Consider the following 18097-nt stretch of genomic DNA (forward strand, 5'->3'; position numbering starts at 1 on the left):
ATGTCATGCGAAGGCAAGATAACCGCTGGTCATTAAGGGTAACAGAGTGGATCCCTAGAGAAGGCAAGCGCTGCAGGGGGCGGCAGAAAGTTAGATGGGCAGATGAGATCAAGAAGTTTGCGGGGATAAATTGGTCACAGTTGGCACAGGACCGAGGTAATTGGAGAATAATGGGAGAGGCCTTTGCCCTGCAGTGGGCGTAGACAGGTTGGTGATGATGATGATATATATATATATATATATATATATATATACAGGGTGTACCAGCTATCATGCACCAAAATTTTAAAAAAGTGGAATGGCGTTGCTCGAAGAAAACCTAGTGCGTAATGTTTGAAGGAATGTGGAGAAGCGGATAATAATTTCTTCGTTAATGAGAGTAATTAATTAATTGTAATTAATTACATAACTCAACAACTACTGTCCTAATCCCTAAAGTGTCAATGAGGGGCTTGTGGGTACCCACGAGAGGCATCTAATTGCGGTATATTCAGCAACGAACTAATGGCGTACTCATTTATTCTGACTGATAAATAAAACCCACCCGCCGCGGTGGCTCAGTGGCTAAGGCGTTGCGCTGCTGAGCACGAGGTCGCGGGTTCGTTTCCTGGCAGCGGCGGCCGCTTTTCTGATGGAGGCGAAAAGCAAAAACGCCCGTGTGTACGAGATTTCGGCGCACGTTAAAGATCCCCAGGTGGTCAAAATTAATCCGGAGCCCTCCACTACGGCGCGCCTCATCGCCTGCGTTGCGTCGGCACGTTAAACCCTACAATCAATCAATAAATAAACCCCGCGAAATACGAAAAATCCCACGTGACGGCTCTCCTGCTCGCATCGTAAAGCAATCCCTCAAACAGGCTGCCTCTGAGTTAGCCAGAATGAAATAAAGAAAAGTAAGAAAGGAGAAATGCGACCGAGTTTGTGCCTTATCTGCCACACGCGTCCCGCGAAACTTGCTGCTGCTGCTCCTTTATGCATGCCATTATCAAGGGGACGCGCTGTCTCTTCACGCGGGTGACAGGCGAAGCAGTTGCTTTCAATCAACTTATTTGGGGGCGCTGCTTTACGATGCGCGCGGGAGAACCGTCACACGGTATTTTTCAATTTCGCGGGTTTTCTTTATCAGTCAGAATAAATGAGTACGAATTAGTTCGTCGCTGAAAATACCGCGGTTTGATGCGCCTCGTGGGTACGTACAAGTGCCTCATTGACACTTTAGTGATCAAGACAGTAATTCCCTAGTTAGATCATTAATTAAAATTAATTAATGAACTCTAATTAACGAAAAAATTACTGCCCGCTTCTCCACAGTAGCGCAAACATTATGCACTAGGTTTTCTTCGAGTAACTCCATTGCTCTTTTTTTTTTAAATCTTGGTGCGTGATAGCTGGGACACCCTGTATATCTTTCTCTCAAGCCTGGTTATGTCCACTGCAGGACGTAGGCTTCTCCCAAAGATCTGCGGCTACGCCCATCGAGTGCCTGAAGGCCGTTAGGGTGATTGTAATATCATTGGGAGGTTTCTAGCAAACCAGGGTTGCCAAATCCTTGTCTGGTGAGGAAATGCTGTTTGCGTCCCAGGGAGCCCAACCTAGCGGAGTTGAACCTATCTAGTACAGCCTCCCGTGGTATCCGGCGGCTTTATATACCGGACCAGGCCGAATTTCTAACCCGGTACAATGCTCTAGACGGGTAGCATAAAAGGGGCATAGAGCGCGCAAGGAGAGCGTAGCGTCACTAAATAAGCTACGCTTGTGACGCCAGGAGAGTGGCAACGCTTCCTCCGTGCTTTCCTCTCCCTCGATGCGCTTTGGGGCAGAAGAAAGCGCGGAGGAAAGAAAGCGCGGGGTTCTTCACCGGCGGTCGCGAGGTGGCGCGCGGGCACGTGAGCGCATGCTCACGTCGAGGGGACGAAGAGAAGATTAGAATGCTGGTGGAGGAAAAGCAGAGAGGGGAATATTGCCTAGGACAGTTACCACCTGTAACAGGAAAAATAAAGTATTTCGGGCCTAATAAGCTTTAGTGCCTGCCCTAAGCAGCGCTAGTATTGAACCAAGAGTGTAAAACATGTTTATATTAGTCCTTTTTGGTAAGATGACATGTCGTCACCCCGCTTCAAAGGGGAAACCAATAGCAATCATCATCATTATCATCATCATCAGCATGGAATCGAGCGCGGAAGTGCGTCCGTGCGGTTACCGCTTAAGGGTTACTTGGGCAGCATTAAGCAAGTCGAGCACACGTCTTTCCGGCGGTGGTTCGCGATTGCACACTAAAGTTTCAACACGGCTAGAATGATTGAAAACTCGCGAACTCAGCGACGTGACGATTACAATTGGCGGGCAAGGACAAGACAATGACCTTTATTCCGACGTACGGTCAATGGCGTCGCCAGATGAGTTCGGTTACCAATGAAGAAACGAAGAAAGCTATCTAGAGAAAGTTCCGCAGAGGAGGAAGAATGAAACGGCAGGTCGTTTCTTCGATTGTGGCTTCACAAAACTGAGAGTTTATAGGGAAGTGTTTTACCTAACATTTCTTGGCAGCGGTTGAAGGTGACATTTAGTCATATTCATTCTATTGTTATCTCGCTGGTCTGGTGACGGAAAATATCTGAATGGTACATATATCACGGAATTAAGGTCTCCCTACGGGCTTGTTTGCGCACCAGTCCGCAAGCATCAGCCACGAGTAGCGCGCGCTTCTTGGTGTTGTCTACCCACTAGAAAGAAGAAAATGGCGCTAAACGGACGTATACGTCTTTCGGGTCTCCTTTGTCTACGTCCGTTTAGACCCCCCCTTTTTTTTTGTTCCAGTAAAATAAAGAACCACCTAGGTCAGCAAGTGTTTCGAAGTTCTCTATCCGGGAAGGACTACAGTTCCTGTTTATAGCTTCCCTAGGGGAGCAGAGTGGCGCGTCCCTCCGCCATCTTGAGTTCTAAAGTTGCGCGGAAAAGCCACGCGTTATGCTTCTAGAAGTGCGTTCCAATCCACACTTTCGGCAGCTTCGTTGCCGTCTGCGCGGACAGTACGCCATGTTAAGCCGCGTTCCAATTCGAACGAAGCTGTCAACGAAGACTGCTTCCCGGAGACAGCATCGATGTGAACAACTGTTTAGGCTACCTATCAAGTGACGCCAGCGCCACCTTTTTACGCCATAATGTTGTTACAAACTAGATTTTTCATTTATTAGAATATGTAGTATAGCTTACCAGTGGTGAAGATATTGTTTAATTTAAATATCACGTAACATTGGTAATATTACCGGTAATATTATTTACGAAATCTGCGGCTCGCGTTGCTCAACATGTCTGCTACGAGGTTTTCGCCTGCCTCGGGGCCCTATTCTCGACTGCACAAATTGCCGGCAATTCAGGCAATTTTCCGGAAGTCTTTTCTGATTGGCTTTCAATTTTGGTCACGTGGTTCCGGTTGACAAAGCGGTTGTGTGTGCTGTCGTCATTTTGACGTTTCATGTCATTTACGTACACCAGTTCTAAAGTTTGCCTTATTTCTCGTTATTAAAGGCGCATAATTCTTGGCCGGCAATGAAAAACCAGACTAAATGCAGCGTGCATGACAACGTAAGCCTGTCTTTGCTATTCAACAACAATACTGCTTGTAATACACGCCCCCTCTGTCATTGGCTGAGAAGGCGTGACGTAATTTAAACAGTTGGCGGGAACAATTACGTCATGCATTGTCAAATTCAGCCTGCGTAAAAGTGACGTAATGCTACGTAACAGCTTGAAAATGGCGGCTGTTTTTGTCGCAAAATACAAGCAAAATAGGGCAAAAAATTGCCCCGGCTTACGGCGCCGCGAAATGTGCGGCAATTCGCAGCAGGCGCAGTTTCGCATGCGCGCTGTTTAAAGCATGTTTCCTACCGAAACAAATTATAGTTTCAACTGCTTCCAAGTCAGCGATCATGGAACATACAAATAACATGCAGTATTTTGCTTTTATTTTTGGCAAAAAAATAAAAATAATTTGTTTGGCGTAACCGCAACATAAGAGGGCAGTACAAGCCTCTCCATGACAAAAAGAACCCTATGCTTGGCATTTGTCCATACTTGTCCTAGTAAGTTGTTGGGTCACATGATCGAACTCAAGAGAAAAATAACAAAGAAAAGTGACGATTTGGTTCATTACAGCGCTGATTGCAGTCGAGCTTGACGAATGAGTGAATCGGCGACATCGGTGCGCTCCGCGGTTATCAGGCGTAGCGCTTCGCTGCTCTTAAGCGATGGTCGCGGCCGTCTTTTCCTGTGATCACGCCATGAACTTGTAACATAGCAGCAGACGATGGCGTGGCGGCGGTGGCGGCAGGGAAGGTGATAACGCAACAAAGCTTGCATTGAAGCAAAAAGCCCAGCTATGTTACTAAAAGCGATTGAAATAAATAAATATATACGGTAAAAAATTGTGTGATGTTCTTTAGCTCGACATCCGCCTTTCGCTCGATTTTGGATCAACGTTACTCGATCGCCTTGTGGTGTTGACGCCAATTCTGACCTCCAGAAATGTGTTTTTCTTGTCAGCCTCAGCTACCGTCTTAATTTTTATAGTACATGCCAAGTGTTTTTATATCTTTCTTGCACAATATTTGATACTTTGGTAGCGATCTTTATGAGTGACTCGTCAAATTACACTGCATGTCGTCATAGCTATAGGTGTAGCACGTCACTAATTGCTTACGTCGTGCTTACGCAAAAAAACATGGGCGAAATGCCGGCAATTTGTGCAGTCGAGAATAGGGCCCTCGGTGTTGCGTTCGCGATCGCTGCCCCTTTCCTATTCTTGTTCCTTTAGACGACTAATTAGACAGCTTCGTAAGCTGTAACCAAGCTGTCCGCGAATTGGAACGCAACCTAGGAGCCACCGCCGTGACGCCGCGCCAGGCCGCGCCAGTGGCAGCGGCGGAGGAGTCTGAGCATGCGTGTGCCAGCAGCTGCGGGACAGCGCGGCAGCGGGGATAGTCGGTGGCTTATCAGCAGAGCGGCTGCCGCTGCCGCCGCTACCGCAACCGTCGCCGGTCATACAGTTTCTTACAGTATACACTAGAGAGGAATCTGGCGCTAGCGTCTATGCGGCTCACATCAAGGTCGTCTGTGTCGTCATGGGCCGCCATTATACATCGCGCTCGCCTTCGTTTCATCATTGGCTTGGATTGAAACGTTTTAGTGACCGCAAATTTAAACTAAGTGCCACAAAAACGAGAAGAATAGTGTTCAATTATGTAAGTGGAAAATAAAAACAGGCTGTTTTAAAACTAAGAAAAAAAGAAGTGAAGCGTATTTTTGCCGGAACGGTTGTGCCTGCTATTCCGCAGGCCAATTAGTTACGAACAATGTTATTATTTGGGGGGTAACTCATTAGAGACTGTGATTTTATTAATTTTACCATTATTTCAAAAAATAAATTGTTTGATGAGTTTCGAAAATTTTTTGAGCGTGCCTATGAAAACGTTGCCTTCGTGGTGAACCGGTGCACCGCGACCGCCAGCTAGTTTAACAGGAAAAATGAAAACGTGGCGTTAAACAGTCGTGGACGATGACAAGATAGGACGCATACAAGCGCCCGTATCTGCCGTATCTTGTCTTCGTCCAAGTACGTTTTGTTTGTTCTTTTCGTCGGCTACAAATTTCGCGGCGGCATATTACCCGCTCAGTCATACGTCCTTCGACTGCGGCATGAGCAACGTCAGGTGCGATCACGCATTGCCTGCTGTTTCACTGAACACGGCTACCACAGAAACGGGAGGATTTAGGCTTCCTTGTAGCTCTTAAACCTGTTAATGCATAGTGAAGAAAGCAAATCCCAAAAACCGCTTAACAATCCAGTTGTCATGCCAAGCCCAAGCCAAAAAGGATGTATTCTCATGAACCCCCATGACGACATGGCTTACGAGGCGCAGTTTCCTCTCTAGTATACTTACTAAGAAACTCTATGTCGCCGGTCACCTGAGCACAACTGACTGAAAACGGTGTCGTGCGCAGCACTGGAAGCCGGCTTCCCTGTCGTAATGTGGAACTCGTGGTACGTGGCAATCATACGCGCAACTCTTGCGTTACGCGATACACAGGAACTCTAGGAAGGACGTACTCCTAGCGCCCACTTCCTGTCGTTATTCTATTCAAGAGTTGTGCTGGGCGCGGGACCGAAACTCCCAAGTAGGCGTCACATTTTACTATAGCATTTTCTAATTAAATACGAACTTGTCGGTGTAGGAATTGACAGCAGGCACATTTTGCAATAAGGGATCGAGTAGAACTGCACAAGCAGATATGCAGCACACGAGGATGGCTTGGTGGGCTAGTTGGTTTAGCATCATAAAGGGTTAACAGCGCACAAATACCACGACCCACAAGGAAGACGCTGACAGGAGGCAGACGCGAGCAGGAGTCAGACGCTGCTCGTTGATGCGTGGCGCTACGCGCATGGGGTCGCTGGCTGCTTCATCCGTGGCTTTTAGGACCGAGTCGGCTTCTGCGCGTGGATGACAAGGACGCTATGTCTGAGGCTGCATCCCTCAGGGGACGTCGTCGAGGCTTCCTGCAGAAGAGACCGGCAGGTGTCCCGGAAGTTGGTGCGCATCCCTTCGGGCACGTTGGCGTCCAGCCTGAAGAATGGCACGTAGTAGTCTGCGAGAGGAGGATGACGGGCAAACGAACGTTAAACCGAGGCAAAACATGAGTAGTGTGTTAGTTCTCCATGATTACACGGTTCATTTAAGTGACTTCGATTAGGAAGTGCTAGATTGAAAACTCTGACTTGAAGCAGTTACTCTGAAGAACATCTTTAGTTACGATGATTTGCTGCTTGCGCTTTCATTTTACCAGAAAAAAAAGAAGAAAATTACACTGTGTCAAAGAAAGCGTGCATAAAAAAAGCCACAAATCCCCCTCGCGAGGGGCACGATCAAATGCAGAGCATTTCCGGGGGCGCACGACGTTAAGTAGTTTGCGTTACGTTAATGTTGTTGCACTTGTGGCAACTGCTGACGAGAGAGCGCTCGTCAGCAGTAATTTGAATGAGTCAACGATATAAGGCGCGTTCGTAGCGTCCCATTCTGTGTCGGCTTTGTGACGCAGTGGGTAGAGCACCATGTACATTGCGTTCCGCCCGCAGGGTCGAGGGATCGAAACCTGGCGCCGGATAGTATTTTCTTTTATATAGTGTAGGGGGAGGGGTGCGGACAACGACGGTGCGGACTTACGACGGGACAACGCGGGTGACATCGTGAGTTACTGAAACGCTCTGCATTTAAAAAGATTATGCGGACAGCACGTTCAAATCGGCCGCTTTTTTCGCATAGGTGAAAATTGTTTTTATATATTTTCAGAATAAACAGGGGAGCACCGTCGTTGTTCCCGGAGTAAAAAAAAAAATAGACCCCGAAATGCGACCTTCGTGTGAAATTTGAGCGCGACCCGAGGAGCGGTTCGCAAGGGAAAAATATTTAAAGGCTTTCAATTATCGTCGTAACACCACGTATACAACCGGCAGCCCCGCGTCCATTTAGTTAGGAACCTCCACTTGATTGGTTTTTACGATAGCAAGCGAAAAAAGCTAAAAGACGACGGGTTCCAAACTGCGCAGTGAGGCGCCGGCACGTGCGGCATAACAGGGGGGAAAAAATAACAGAACTCCCTCTCGCGATGTTCCAGGCAGGAGGCGCGCGAGCACTGCGAAGGCGGGAAATTTGAATTGCACTGGACAAACCTCCGTTCAAGAGAGGAGTGAGACAGGGAGGCGAGGAGCGTGATGGGTGGTAGCAGTGAGCGAATAACGGCGCCACAGCCCATTATTGCGAATCACTCTTCTGTACTTCCGACAGCTTTCACGTTGAGGGGAACGGATTTTATTTTGAATAAAGGAATCGTTTGCCAGCTTGCTTTTTCAACTTTCAGCCTAGCGAGAATGGGGTGCCCTCATCAGCTACTCTTGGCTCAAATGTTATTGCAAAACACACCCTTGCATTTTCCCTTTCCTTCGTTGTTGCTCCCCAATGGCTGTCCACATTGATGGTTCCCATTCGGAGACCGGTTACGGGGAATAATTAAGCTTCTTTTGTGATATTTGCGCTACTCATCGTATAGTGGCTGAATACAAAATGATCGTGAACGTTAACGTTACCACTTTTAAAGCACTCGGGAGGGCTTGCTAAAATGTTGAACAACATAAAAACAGACGTGATCCTGCTTACATCTCGCCGTGCCATTGTGCCAAATGTTTTGAAATACCGAAAAAAAAAAGAAGATCGTCCGTATCACACTTAATACCTTCTTCACCATATGCGTCGCTTTTCGGCAAAAGCCTTCATCTAAAACGTTTCGCAAAGCCAGGCCCACTTTTGGGAGCGGCAGTATGTACCGTTGGGGCCACTTTTGAGGATGTAATTACGGTGTTTAATGGGAACGACTTGCACCTGGGCTATGAGGAGCCCAGGGACGACCTGGGGATCTTTAACTGGCGCCGAAATCTCGACACACGGGCGTTTTCGCTTTTCGCGTGCATGTGAAAAGCAGCCACCGCAACCGGGGTGGCACCGGCGTCACATTTTAACACGAAAGAGTTTTATTCCCGGATACAGGAAGATTTCGCTGACGTCATATCTGTCACGGAAGTGACGCCAGTACAACGGAGCAAGCGGCCTGTAAAGGGTGCATCCCTGCAGACATGCTCTTCTTGCTGGGAAGCAACCTTTAGTACAAAAGAGTGCGTTATACTTAGGGTTGTTCGTTTTCAGGTATTATATTTTCATCACGAAAGTGTTTTATGCCGCGATATCCCGAGATTTCCCTGACGTCATACTAGCCATTCATTAGCCCTGACGTCATTAGCCCTGACGTCATATCATAACGGCAAATTAATTCGCAGGAAAACAAATTTTTGGTATTAACTGAAGAAAAAAATTGGGGAAGCTTCCATTCAGTCTCGCTAGGTTTGAACCGTTGCGAAGCTGGAGGATTTATTTATATGTAAGCACTGAAGGACACACCACAACGCATTGCATGAGGTCTGAAATTGTGTATTTACATATTCCGTCGTCGTTTTTCACTGTGGTAGCTGTAGTCACCGTCATGTCCATCTATATCATCATCTTCCTCATGCATGACTGGCGGGCCCGGATCGTTTAGTCCGCAGGATTTTACACTTCTCCCAAAGTGGAAGTCGTCAGCACGAGGTAAAGCCGGCGGCAACCCGCTTCGCTTGCTAAGCGTCTAGAGCGCTGGCTGTTTTGACCCCTCCCCCCCCTCCCCCCCCCCCCCCCCCCCAACTCGCGGATGGACGGGAACTATTCTTTGGGAGCGCCACGCGCAAGCCTGGACGACGCCGTGTGTGTCTCGTGAGGGGCGTGCTCACGTGATCGTAAACGGCGGGAGCAACTATGAGCCAGGGTTTTCTTATGACGCCGCACACATTACGGCCACAACAACAACTCTGCTGTTAATAACTGCGTGCTGATCGCCTGTTGGGCGCTTGTATCTCGCCCAGAAAGGCGTTCAACAGCTTCTCAATGCATCGTATCAATCGAAGGTTGCCACCGCTGCACTATATCTTGTTGCGAACCAGGCGCAGCATGTTTCTTTTTTCTGCCATTGTAGGCACTCTCGAGGCTCCTCGTCGTCCGCAGCTATCTCAGCGATGTAGGCGCCGGGCAGAATTCTGGCAACGCGGACAGCGGCGTCGTGCAGCGCGTACTCCGCGTAAATTTGCCGTTCACCGCCGCTTTCGACGCGTAGTGCGAAGTCCTCTTTACCAACATTTTGAGATAACCGTGGTCCCCCGAACAAACGTGTCGAGATAAAGGGGGGCAAATACATAGCGACTGTGGGAGGTCAATGCACGGCGAAAAACAGTTTCGACTTAACCGATACTTCGAGATATCAGAGTTCGAGTCAACGAGGGATTGCAGCGCTTAATTTCAGTTGATTTATATATTAGCCCTAAAGGGCCCGACGGTGTTACTTACTGAGCCATGCATTCACGTCCGTTGTGGTCCAGTGGCTGTCGTACATCGAGCACGCCACCATCTCGAGTCCCGCCGCGGACAGTGCCGCTTTCTCGTTGGCTTCTATCTGCTCCTCCGGAATGGGTGTGTTGTAGCAGAACCTCTCCGCGAGAAGTTGTTTCGGATCCTGTTGGAAGGTAATGTAAAGAGCACAATTAAAGTTTTGCTTTGTCATACAAGTAGATCCGGTCCGTAGTTTTTCCTGATAGTCGAGCGCTGCTCGAGATTCTAGAGATCGAATCTTACTGTTACGCTGTAGTCGTGCGCTCTACTCAAGGCATAATCGTAAAAATCATTCAGGGGTGTATAAAGTCCAGAATGAAAACGCCTACGAAAGAATTCGGATTGCTCTCAGCCTACACCATCGTACTCCAATATTTGCTACCCATTTTGTTATCTCAAATACAGTGGACTCCCGTTAAGAAGAACTCGGTTAAGACGAACACTATGGTTCAGACGAACAACATTTTAGATGCGTAAGCTACACTGGCCCTGGTTGAGCGGTTTCGCGTGTGCCGTGAAGGGCCGTTCTGCGCAAGCGCAAGAAGCATTGGATTGGTTTGGCTCGGATTGGCTCGGATTGGCTTTGATTGCATTTGATTTGGATTGGATTAAATTGGATTGTGTTGAATTGAAATCCAATCCAATTTGAGTACAGGTGCTGAACCTTGGCTCACGCTACGTATATCTTGGCATAGCCGAACTAAGCCACTGCTAATTTTTTTCTCTCTTGTAACGCCCACAATGCAAAAAACCTCCGCTTGAGACGAATTTTTGATAATACGAACACATTTTTGCGGTCCTTTCGAGTTCGTTTTAACGGGAGTCTACTGTATATATCATACAGGGCCCGCGCTGACTCTCAAGTGTTTATTACACGCACACACGAATTCATACACGAAATATTCACGCATTCGCAAAAGTGCTGTAAAAATTAATCAAGATGTGTTTTATGTCTCTAATAAACAATTGAGGGTTCGCTCTTTCCCGTGTGTTTTATCTGTAAGCACACGCCAACTCTTCGCGCTGTTACACCCCGCTAAGCTAAATATTAGTTTGTCAAACAACATATCCTTATCTTTCCCCCAAATTTTTGGCTTCCCCTACTTCTCGTCTCTCGGTGGTCATTTCATTGCCTGGGCGGGTCTATGTTTCGCCGTCTTTCCTTAGAGCATGGCTGCATAAGCTCAGCCTTTCATCTTAATGTAAGTTTTGATGTCTCCGAGTTTTTTTCCTGAGACAACTGCGTTCTTATGTGTCCTTGCTCCGATGAAGTCGGTTCCTGAGCCTCAGCCGGATTGCGCCCGAGCCGTAGCTGTAATGATTTATTTCTGGGATGTATACCATATTTATGACCAAGGCATCTATCAAATAGATCCTTCTGTATCCTCGAACAACAGCTTAGAAGCCGACCAAGGCGCGATAAAGACACGTTATTGAAGCTTTAGTGTCTTTTTACCGCCTGATATTTTTTTATTGCGTTTTCACACTATGGGCTTGTTTCGGACCCAGAAAGGTCACTTTCGTTGAGGTGTTTAAAACTTTTGACTACTTTACAAAATGGCATATATATCCGGGTTGTCACCAAGTAGCAAGCCGCTGTGAGTGCTTCCGTGTTAAGTTAGGCGACTTGCTAACCTGTAGCAAGCGTCGCGAACACTGACGTTTTTACGCAACTTTCATTAGCAACGTTAACACATCCACTGCGGCAGGCACTTGAACCTGTTAGTGCTGGAAGGACGTCCTAGGAGCGTCGCTGTGACGGGCAATAATTTTCAGTGGAACTCCTTTCAAAGAGCACACTCAATTCCTCCTTGCAGTTTGAGCCACTCGCTTAATGTTTTGCAGGCTTGGCTGGCTGTAGAAAACAATGCAGTCAACTCCCGTTAATACGAAGTCCACAGGGACCGTAAGAAACTTTGAAATAACTCATCTTCCAATTAAACAAAAAGCACAAGAAGAGCATTGTTACCGGTCGGCAACACGTCTCCCTTCTCGATTCCGCTCAGAATCTCCACTTTCGTCCCCAAGTCGAGCGCACGAGACCGGTCGCTATGATAAGTGAGACTTATCCCTGAAACAGAAGCCCGAAGCGGCTACCGCACGAACTTCTCACACGCGCTGTACGGAACAACAAAAAATTGCTGGCGATTACGATACTCCCTAATGCGATATCTGGGCGCAGCAGCAGTGCGCCGAGGCAGCACTCACTCGTGGGTTCTGCCCATATCCTATGGGATTGTGAAAATCACCCGCAAGAAGCCAGAAACACTACAATTCCGCCAAGATTCATGGACGCCATGAAGAATAGAAACTACGAAGACCAACTCCAGGCTGTCCAGCTGGCAATGGCTGGCCTCGAACGCCAACGGCCTGCAAGCGCCGCCTCCACGGAGGTTGTGTGAGCAGGCCTGGCAGGGGCTCAGCTATTGCGACGTACTAGCCGCGTCTTCACAGCAGGCTCTAATAAAGGTTGTTTCTCGCTCTCTCTCTCTCGACGACAGCAATGATGAGCCTCTGCGTCGGCGGCGCGAAGTGGATCTCAGGAAGGGACCGCGACCCGCGTCTTAGGCAGGGAACGCGCACCATCGTCACGCGCACGCCCCCATCACGTTTTCGACCCCCCCCCCCCCCCTGTCCACCACACACTTCCGGAGAGCGCTCGCGCCGCCACGGCAAACCACCCTCCGCTCACAATTTTGGGACACTCTCCTCCTTGCAGCGTGCTGCCCCCCCCCCCTTCCTCCCCCACTACACACTTTGGGAGAGCTCTCGCGCCGTCAAGGCGAACGCCCTCCCCTCACAATTTCGAGGCACTCTCCTCCTTTGCTTTGCTTCACTATTCTGTCTTGCCATCGTTCACTCGGTCACGATGGCGACGCGGCTCAGCCCAGAGACGGCCGCCAAAGGGCTGCGCCCTAAAAAGTTGAGAACTTTAAAAGGGAGAAATGCTTAAAGGAGCCATGAAGAGAAAACAAAAGTTTGTTGTATTCGAAAGATTGCGTGTTGAATAGTACCCTAAGCGCTTTCCCGGGAGCAAATGATGCTTTATTCACTGAGAAATAAGGCAATTTAAGCCAAAATTTTAAATCTCCCGTTAAATTGCACATTTCGTGACGTGAACAATGGCGTCATACGAGCCGGTCCATGAAACAGATACTTAGTATGTGACTCCATATAGCACCCACACGCGGGAGTCAGACAGGAACCGGAAATCGTGCCGAAACCGAGACGGCGGCCATTTTAAAAATACTAGTGAAACCTAGTGCACCCGCAGCCCTAGTCATGGAATCGCCTGATCCGGAGAACAAAACTCTCGCCGGGAAGCTCGGGCTTGCATTTAACAACCTCACACCACTTCAACGCTCAATGCTTATAAGTGCACGAGCGGCAGGAGTGTGGGATACGCGGATGGACCGGAAAGCGACCATTCCGCGATAGCCACAACAGAGGAACGGCCAGCCGTCGGCACCGCTGCCTCGTCAGCCCCGTCGCGACGGACGAATACAGACTGGTACGTATATGTGCCGTATTTTTATTACGGTTAATAATAGTTCAATTTCAGTAGCAGTATCGCTTATGCCAGTAGGCCGGTGTCGTGTATGGCAAGCCGTTCGCGCGCGCTCTCTGCTTCGACCAGAAAGATACGAGCGTCAATGCGCGGTGTGTACGGCATTTTTTTCCCCCAAGGTCAGAGCGCGTTTCTGACGAAGTCGGCGACGAGCGCCAGCATGTCCCAGGAGTGAGCTAACGTAAGGGTCCCTGCTGTAATCACTTCCTTTGAAATGAAGCGAGCACACTCGTACTTCCTTTAGCTCTCTTTCTCCTCCGTTTGCAAAGTTCACAAAGCGTAGCCACTTGCTTCGCCGAGGTTCGTCGTTGGGCAGCACATGAAAGGAGATCTCCTCACCGGCGGGGATGTCGCACTGGACGATTTGCCCGTACTACATGGGCATTTCAAAACGTAGCAACGAAATTTCATTGTAAAGTACTCGAACAAACTGAAGTTTTCAGTGGTTGTAAACTGGAAACGAGCTCCTAACAATAGCAGCAAGCCAACACCATTCCGAAACTGCGACGACTGTCACTATCTCGTCGCTGCTTGCTGTTCCTTACTCCCCTCGTTTCTATTTTTACCTTTGCTGGTTGGCGATATGACGGCCAACCTCCTGTGAAGGGATTACGATACCAAGCAAGGTCGCGGCTGTGCGTGCTGGGACGGTTCATTGGCCCCGTAGAGCCTCGAACCGATAATTCGTCTGCGCAACGGTGGAGGCGGTGATATGTCGAGTTCGGCTGGCGGTAGTTTCGTACGCATTGGCGTACACCTTGCGTGTTTATTCGGAACTTCAACCGTTTACTCCACCGTTCTTAGTGTCATAAAAGGAATGTGCGGTATGTTTAACGGGCATATAGCTCACTATGCAAACTGGTAAGCCCTGCCTAACTTGCGTTTGCTTTTGCCGGCCTCCGCCAATTGCAGAGAATTCTCGTGTGACATCATAGGTTCTGTTCCGGGAAATGAGCTGGTGGGTCGCACGGTCATTCCCTTTTTTCCAATTATGTAGCTTATTTGAGCGAAGTTTGTGTTAAAAGTGGTGTCACTATGGTTCTAACGAGGCAATCTTTCGAATGAACCAAACTTGTGTTTTCTCTTCATGGCTCCTTTAAGCTAACGCGAGTCTCAACTGGGCTGCCGCTTTTATCAAATGTGGGCTGCCTGAGTTGTGATGGAGCCGACATCAGTCGAGAACACGGCGCTGTTCTCGCGCTTATAAATGTTGAATTTTACGGAGAAACGACGGCCACCTCAGTGCTTTTTATTCGAAATAATTTCCAATTAACCGAAGTAATGGGCTTTAGCTTCGAATTATAGAACAGTTTTTCCCATTGGATTGCATGTCAAATTGCCGGGACCAGCAAATCACTTTCATTTCAGCGAAACTTCCAATTAAGTGACTTAGAATTATCGAGAGTCAACTGTTCAACTGTTCTTCAATGACGTGAACAGACACTGCTCACATAAAAAAGTTGTGACGTAGTGAGTGCTGGGCTAGTTGGTTTGTCATGATACGGTTCACACAGAGCGTACGGCGGCACGAAAGGGAGGATGACCACACGCAGCCCTAACAGCAGTTTTAATTCCCAACATGTATAAAGGCACTTCCGCCGGGAAAAAGAGTATAATGGTCAACACGCCGAAGAGGAGAAAAAAAAATGCGCAAAGGGTATTGCTCGTCCCGGGGGGCACAATTTTGTCTCCCCTCGCACCCTACACCAAGTGTGTATTGTATAGTCGTTCTTCGTACTTCACTTTTAAGGGCGATAGTCTTTCTTGGGATAATTAAACCAAAAAATGTCTGTCTGTCTGCCTGCCTGCCTGCCTGCCTGCCTGCCTGCCTGCTGCCTGCCTGCCTGCCTGCCTGCCTGTCTGTCTGTCTGTCTGTCTGTCTGTCTGTCTGTCTGTCTGTCTGTCTGTCTGTGCTTCCGGCTTCCGGCCAAAAGTTAAGCGAATACTGGAAGGAGAATTTTAAACAGGCAAAACTTTTCAAAAGCAACACCTTCTGGAAACACCCCCCGTACTTGCCAAGATTTTGCAACAAAAAATAAAATATTAGGCATTTTCGAGGCACAGCATCAATACGTAAATAATATCCCCCCCCCCCAAAATACAAAGAGAGAATGCGACGAGTTTGGACCTCGTCGTGACGGCGTTTCAAGTTCTACGGCAATGTAAGATTCCAATAAATGGCTTGCGAGCAGTGGAACGCGCGAAAAATTGAATTTTTTTACCAAACCTCTCCCGTGTCTATCTTGGGAGGAGCGGTACGGAAAGGTGAGGAGCCTGAAAGTTGGGCTGGGCAGAGAAGGCATTTTTGTGGCAGAGGAGGCAGACGACTGTCGTCTTTCGACGCCGTTTGCAGCGAAGTGAGCAGACACGCCGCCATTTTTTCTATATATTTCTTGCGGGAAGCCCACAAATGATCCTATTTCTTTTTTTTCGCAAATACTGTTTTCGTACATGTTGGGCGGAAATAAATTAAAACTTCACCTGTTAGTCAGCGCTGTTAATGCTAATTCTCCCCTTAGACCTGACGTAACCGCTATTGGATCGGACGCGGATGTAACCATAAACAGAAGCCTCCTGTCTCCGACAGACGTGCTTGCTAAGCTCAGCCCAGATGTTGTGCTCACCGGTACGAAAGCCTTCCATTGTGGCATGTCGCAGAGTCGTTTCCAGACGTCACTGATGGCGGCTCCCGTGAACGACACCGTCACAAACTCGCCGCCGTCTGCCAGCAGCCGGAAGACGTTGCGGTACGCCCGTTCCAGGTCCCGCACGTAGTGGAACGTCATGAAGGAGTAGACGCGGTCGAACTGCCCGTACCTGGCCAATAAGGGCTCAACGTCGCCGAGCTCGATGTCCAGCTGATGGTACACAACATCCGGATGGGTGAAGTGTTGGCGGGCGTACGCAAGCATAGAGGCCGACTTGTCAGAGCCAACGAGTAGGCGACATGGGCGCAGTCGAGGCAGTAGCGCCTCTGTGGTGAAGGTTCCCGGGCCGCAGCCGACGTCAAGATACTGGCCGTTCGCTCCTGCTGGCTGCCTGAACCGGACGCTGTCCAAGGCTCCGAGGTTGTCCCGGTAGTTATGCATGCGCAGCCACAGGAACGTCTCCGGATCGCGTTCAGCGCAGATGGTCGGAGGCGACCGAGACCTTCCTGAACGCTCTGGACATGTGGCGTTTTCGTCTTCGGGGCCTGGAGCGTTGACGCTGCCATTTCTTGGCTCAGGTAGAATAACTGCCTGCGTGGAAATGAAGTTGCTCCGTACGAGGTATTGAGGCTATTTGGAGGGAAGGAAGAATTGTGCGCTTTATGCTAGGTATAGGATTGCATAGGGTGACACAGTTTCATGCCAGACTGTTTGTTACCGACGAAACTGAACTTTAGACGGCCTGCATTGCTAGGAAATTTCCATTACGTAGTATTTTTTTCACCTGTTGGACGTAGGCACGTTCCAAACATAAGATCGGCTGAGAGTACGAACCTACGTGAGGGCTGGTAAATAAAATAATGTGAGCAAATCTAAGACGGAACAGCCATTTCTACTCAACGTGGAATCTTTCAGCGTCAGAAAATTGAAGAGGAGCCGACGCTTGTACAGAATGTAGAATCTTAGGCGTCAGTCGTCAGTTTGCAAATCGTGCGAGAACCAATTAGGACAACGAAAAGGCAACGTGCGTTTCCCCGGCCACGAGTGGCGGTACATGAAGTTTGACATCGGTAGAGCTTAATTAACAATATTTGTTATTCTGCATCAGAATAGCGTGCCGTTCATATGTATTACTAGTTTTTTTAATAACGACGATCCAGCACATTTACCTGAATATGCAATTGGTTGGTACGGAAATGTCAGAAAAGCGTCGTTTGTATTTAATTTATTGGTATGTCTCAGCGCATATTTTTTTTGCACTTCTCTAAAGTAATCTGTTTATGCAGACTGCTATTTTAAAGGTGTTTTTCGAGTAACTGTACTGCTCCTAAAAGGATGTAGTAATAAATAAAGTTACTCAGACGCACACAAAAAAATGAAATTCAAATGGGAGACACAGACGAAGCGAAATTTTAACAAATTTTGCTTTAAGCTCAGCTGGTAAGACTTTTACTACATTCCAGTATTAGGCGAGGACATTAAGGGAACACACGGAGGATTCGGCTGTTAGCGTCCCGTATCGTCACCGCCTGCCACGACCTAATAAAAAGCATAAAATATTTGCTCTATTTCTACTTCGTCAGAATGTTGTCACTATTGCACGTTTAAGAGCCTAAAGCTTAAAATTTACGCGTAGGGTGAAATTTCCGTGCTCGTCTAGAATGAGTATACCAAAATTGGGAGGGAAGCAATGCTAAGTGTTTTACTCTATATCACAATATTCGATTGCATGTTCGAACAAAAAACAAACAAACATGAGTTATCAAACTATTTAATGCACCAGCCCCTTTTGACATAGCGCACATATGTATAGACTCTTAATAAACGGAACTTCAAGAAACCGAAAAGATTACTTCCGT

At 48.1% G+C, this 18097-nt stretch overlaps 2 protein-coding genes across 2 annotated transcripts in view; one reads left to right on the forward strand and one right to left on the reverse strand.

Moving 5' to 3' along the window:
* The window catches only part of LOC144153048 (solute carrier family 41 member 3-like), a 280541-nt gene that overhangs the window by 137407 nt on the left and 125037 nt on the right, over positions 1-18097 (forward strand). The gene's annotated exons all lie outside the window — the stretch shown is intronic.
* Positions 1484-18097, reverse strand: part of LOC144153431 (uncharacterized) — a 29236-nt gene continuing 12622 nt past the window's right edge. The window contains exons 5-7 of the mRNA XM_077685077.1: positions 16215-16829; positions 9981-10146; positions 1484-6645 (exon numbers count right to left, since the gene is read on the reverse strand). Of these exons, the coding sequence (XP_077541203.1) occupies positions 6473-6645; positions 9981-10146; positions 16215-16829 (954 nt within the window). The 3' untranslated portion in view covers positions 1484-6472. The remainder of the gene's footprint in view (positions 6646-9980; positions 10147-16214; positions 16830-18097) is intronic.

The sequence above is a fragment of the Haemaphysalis longicornis genome, unplaced genomic scaffold, assembly GCF_048455015.1.
Source record: "Haemaphysalis longicornis isolate Haplotype H1 unplaced genomic scaffold, Haemaphysalis longicornis Haplotype H1 scaffold_9, whole genome shotgun sequence".
Taxonomy (NCBI): Eukaryota; Metazoa; Arthropoda; class Arachnida; order Ixodida; family Ixodidae; genus Haemaphysalis; species Haemaphysalis longicornis.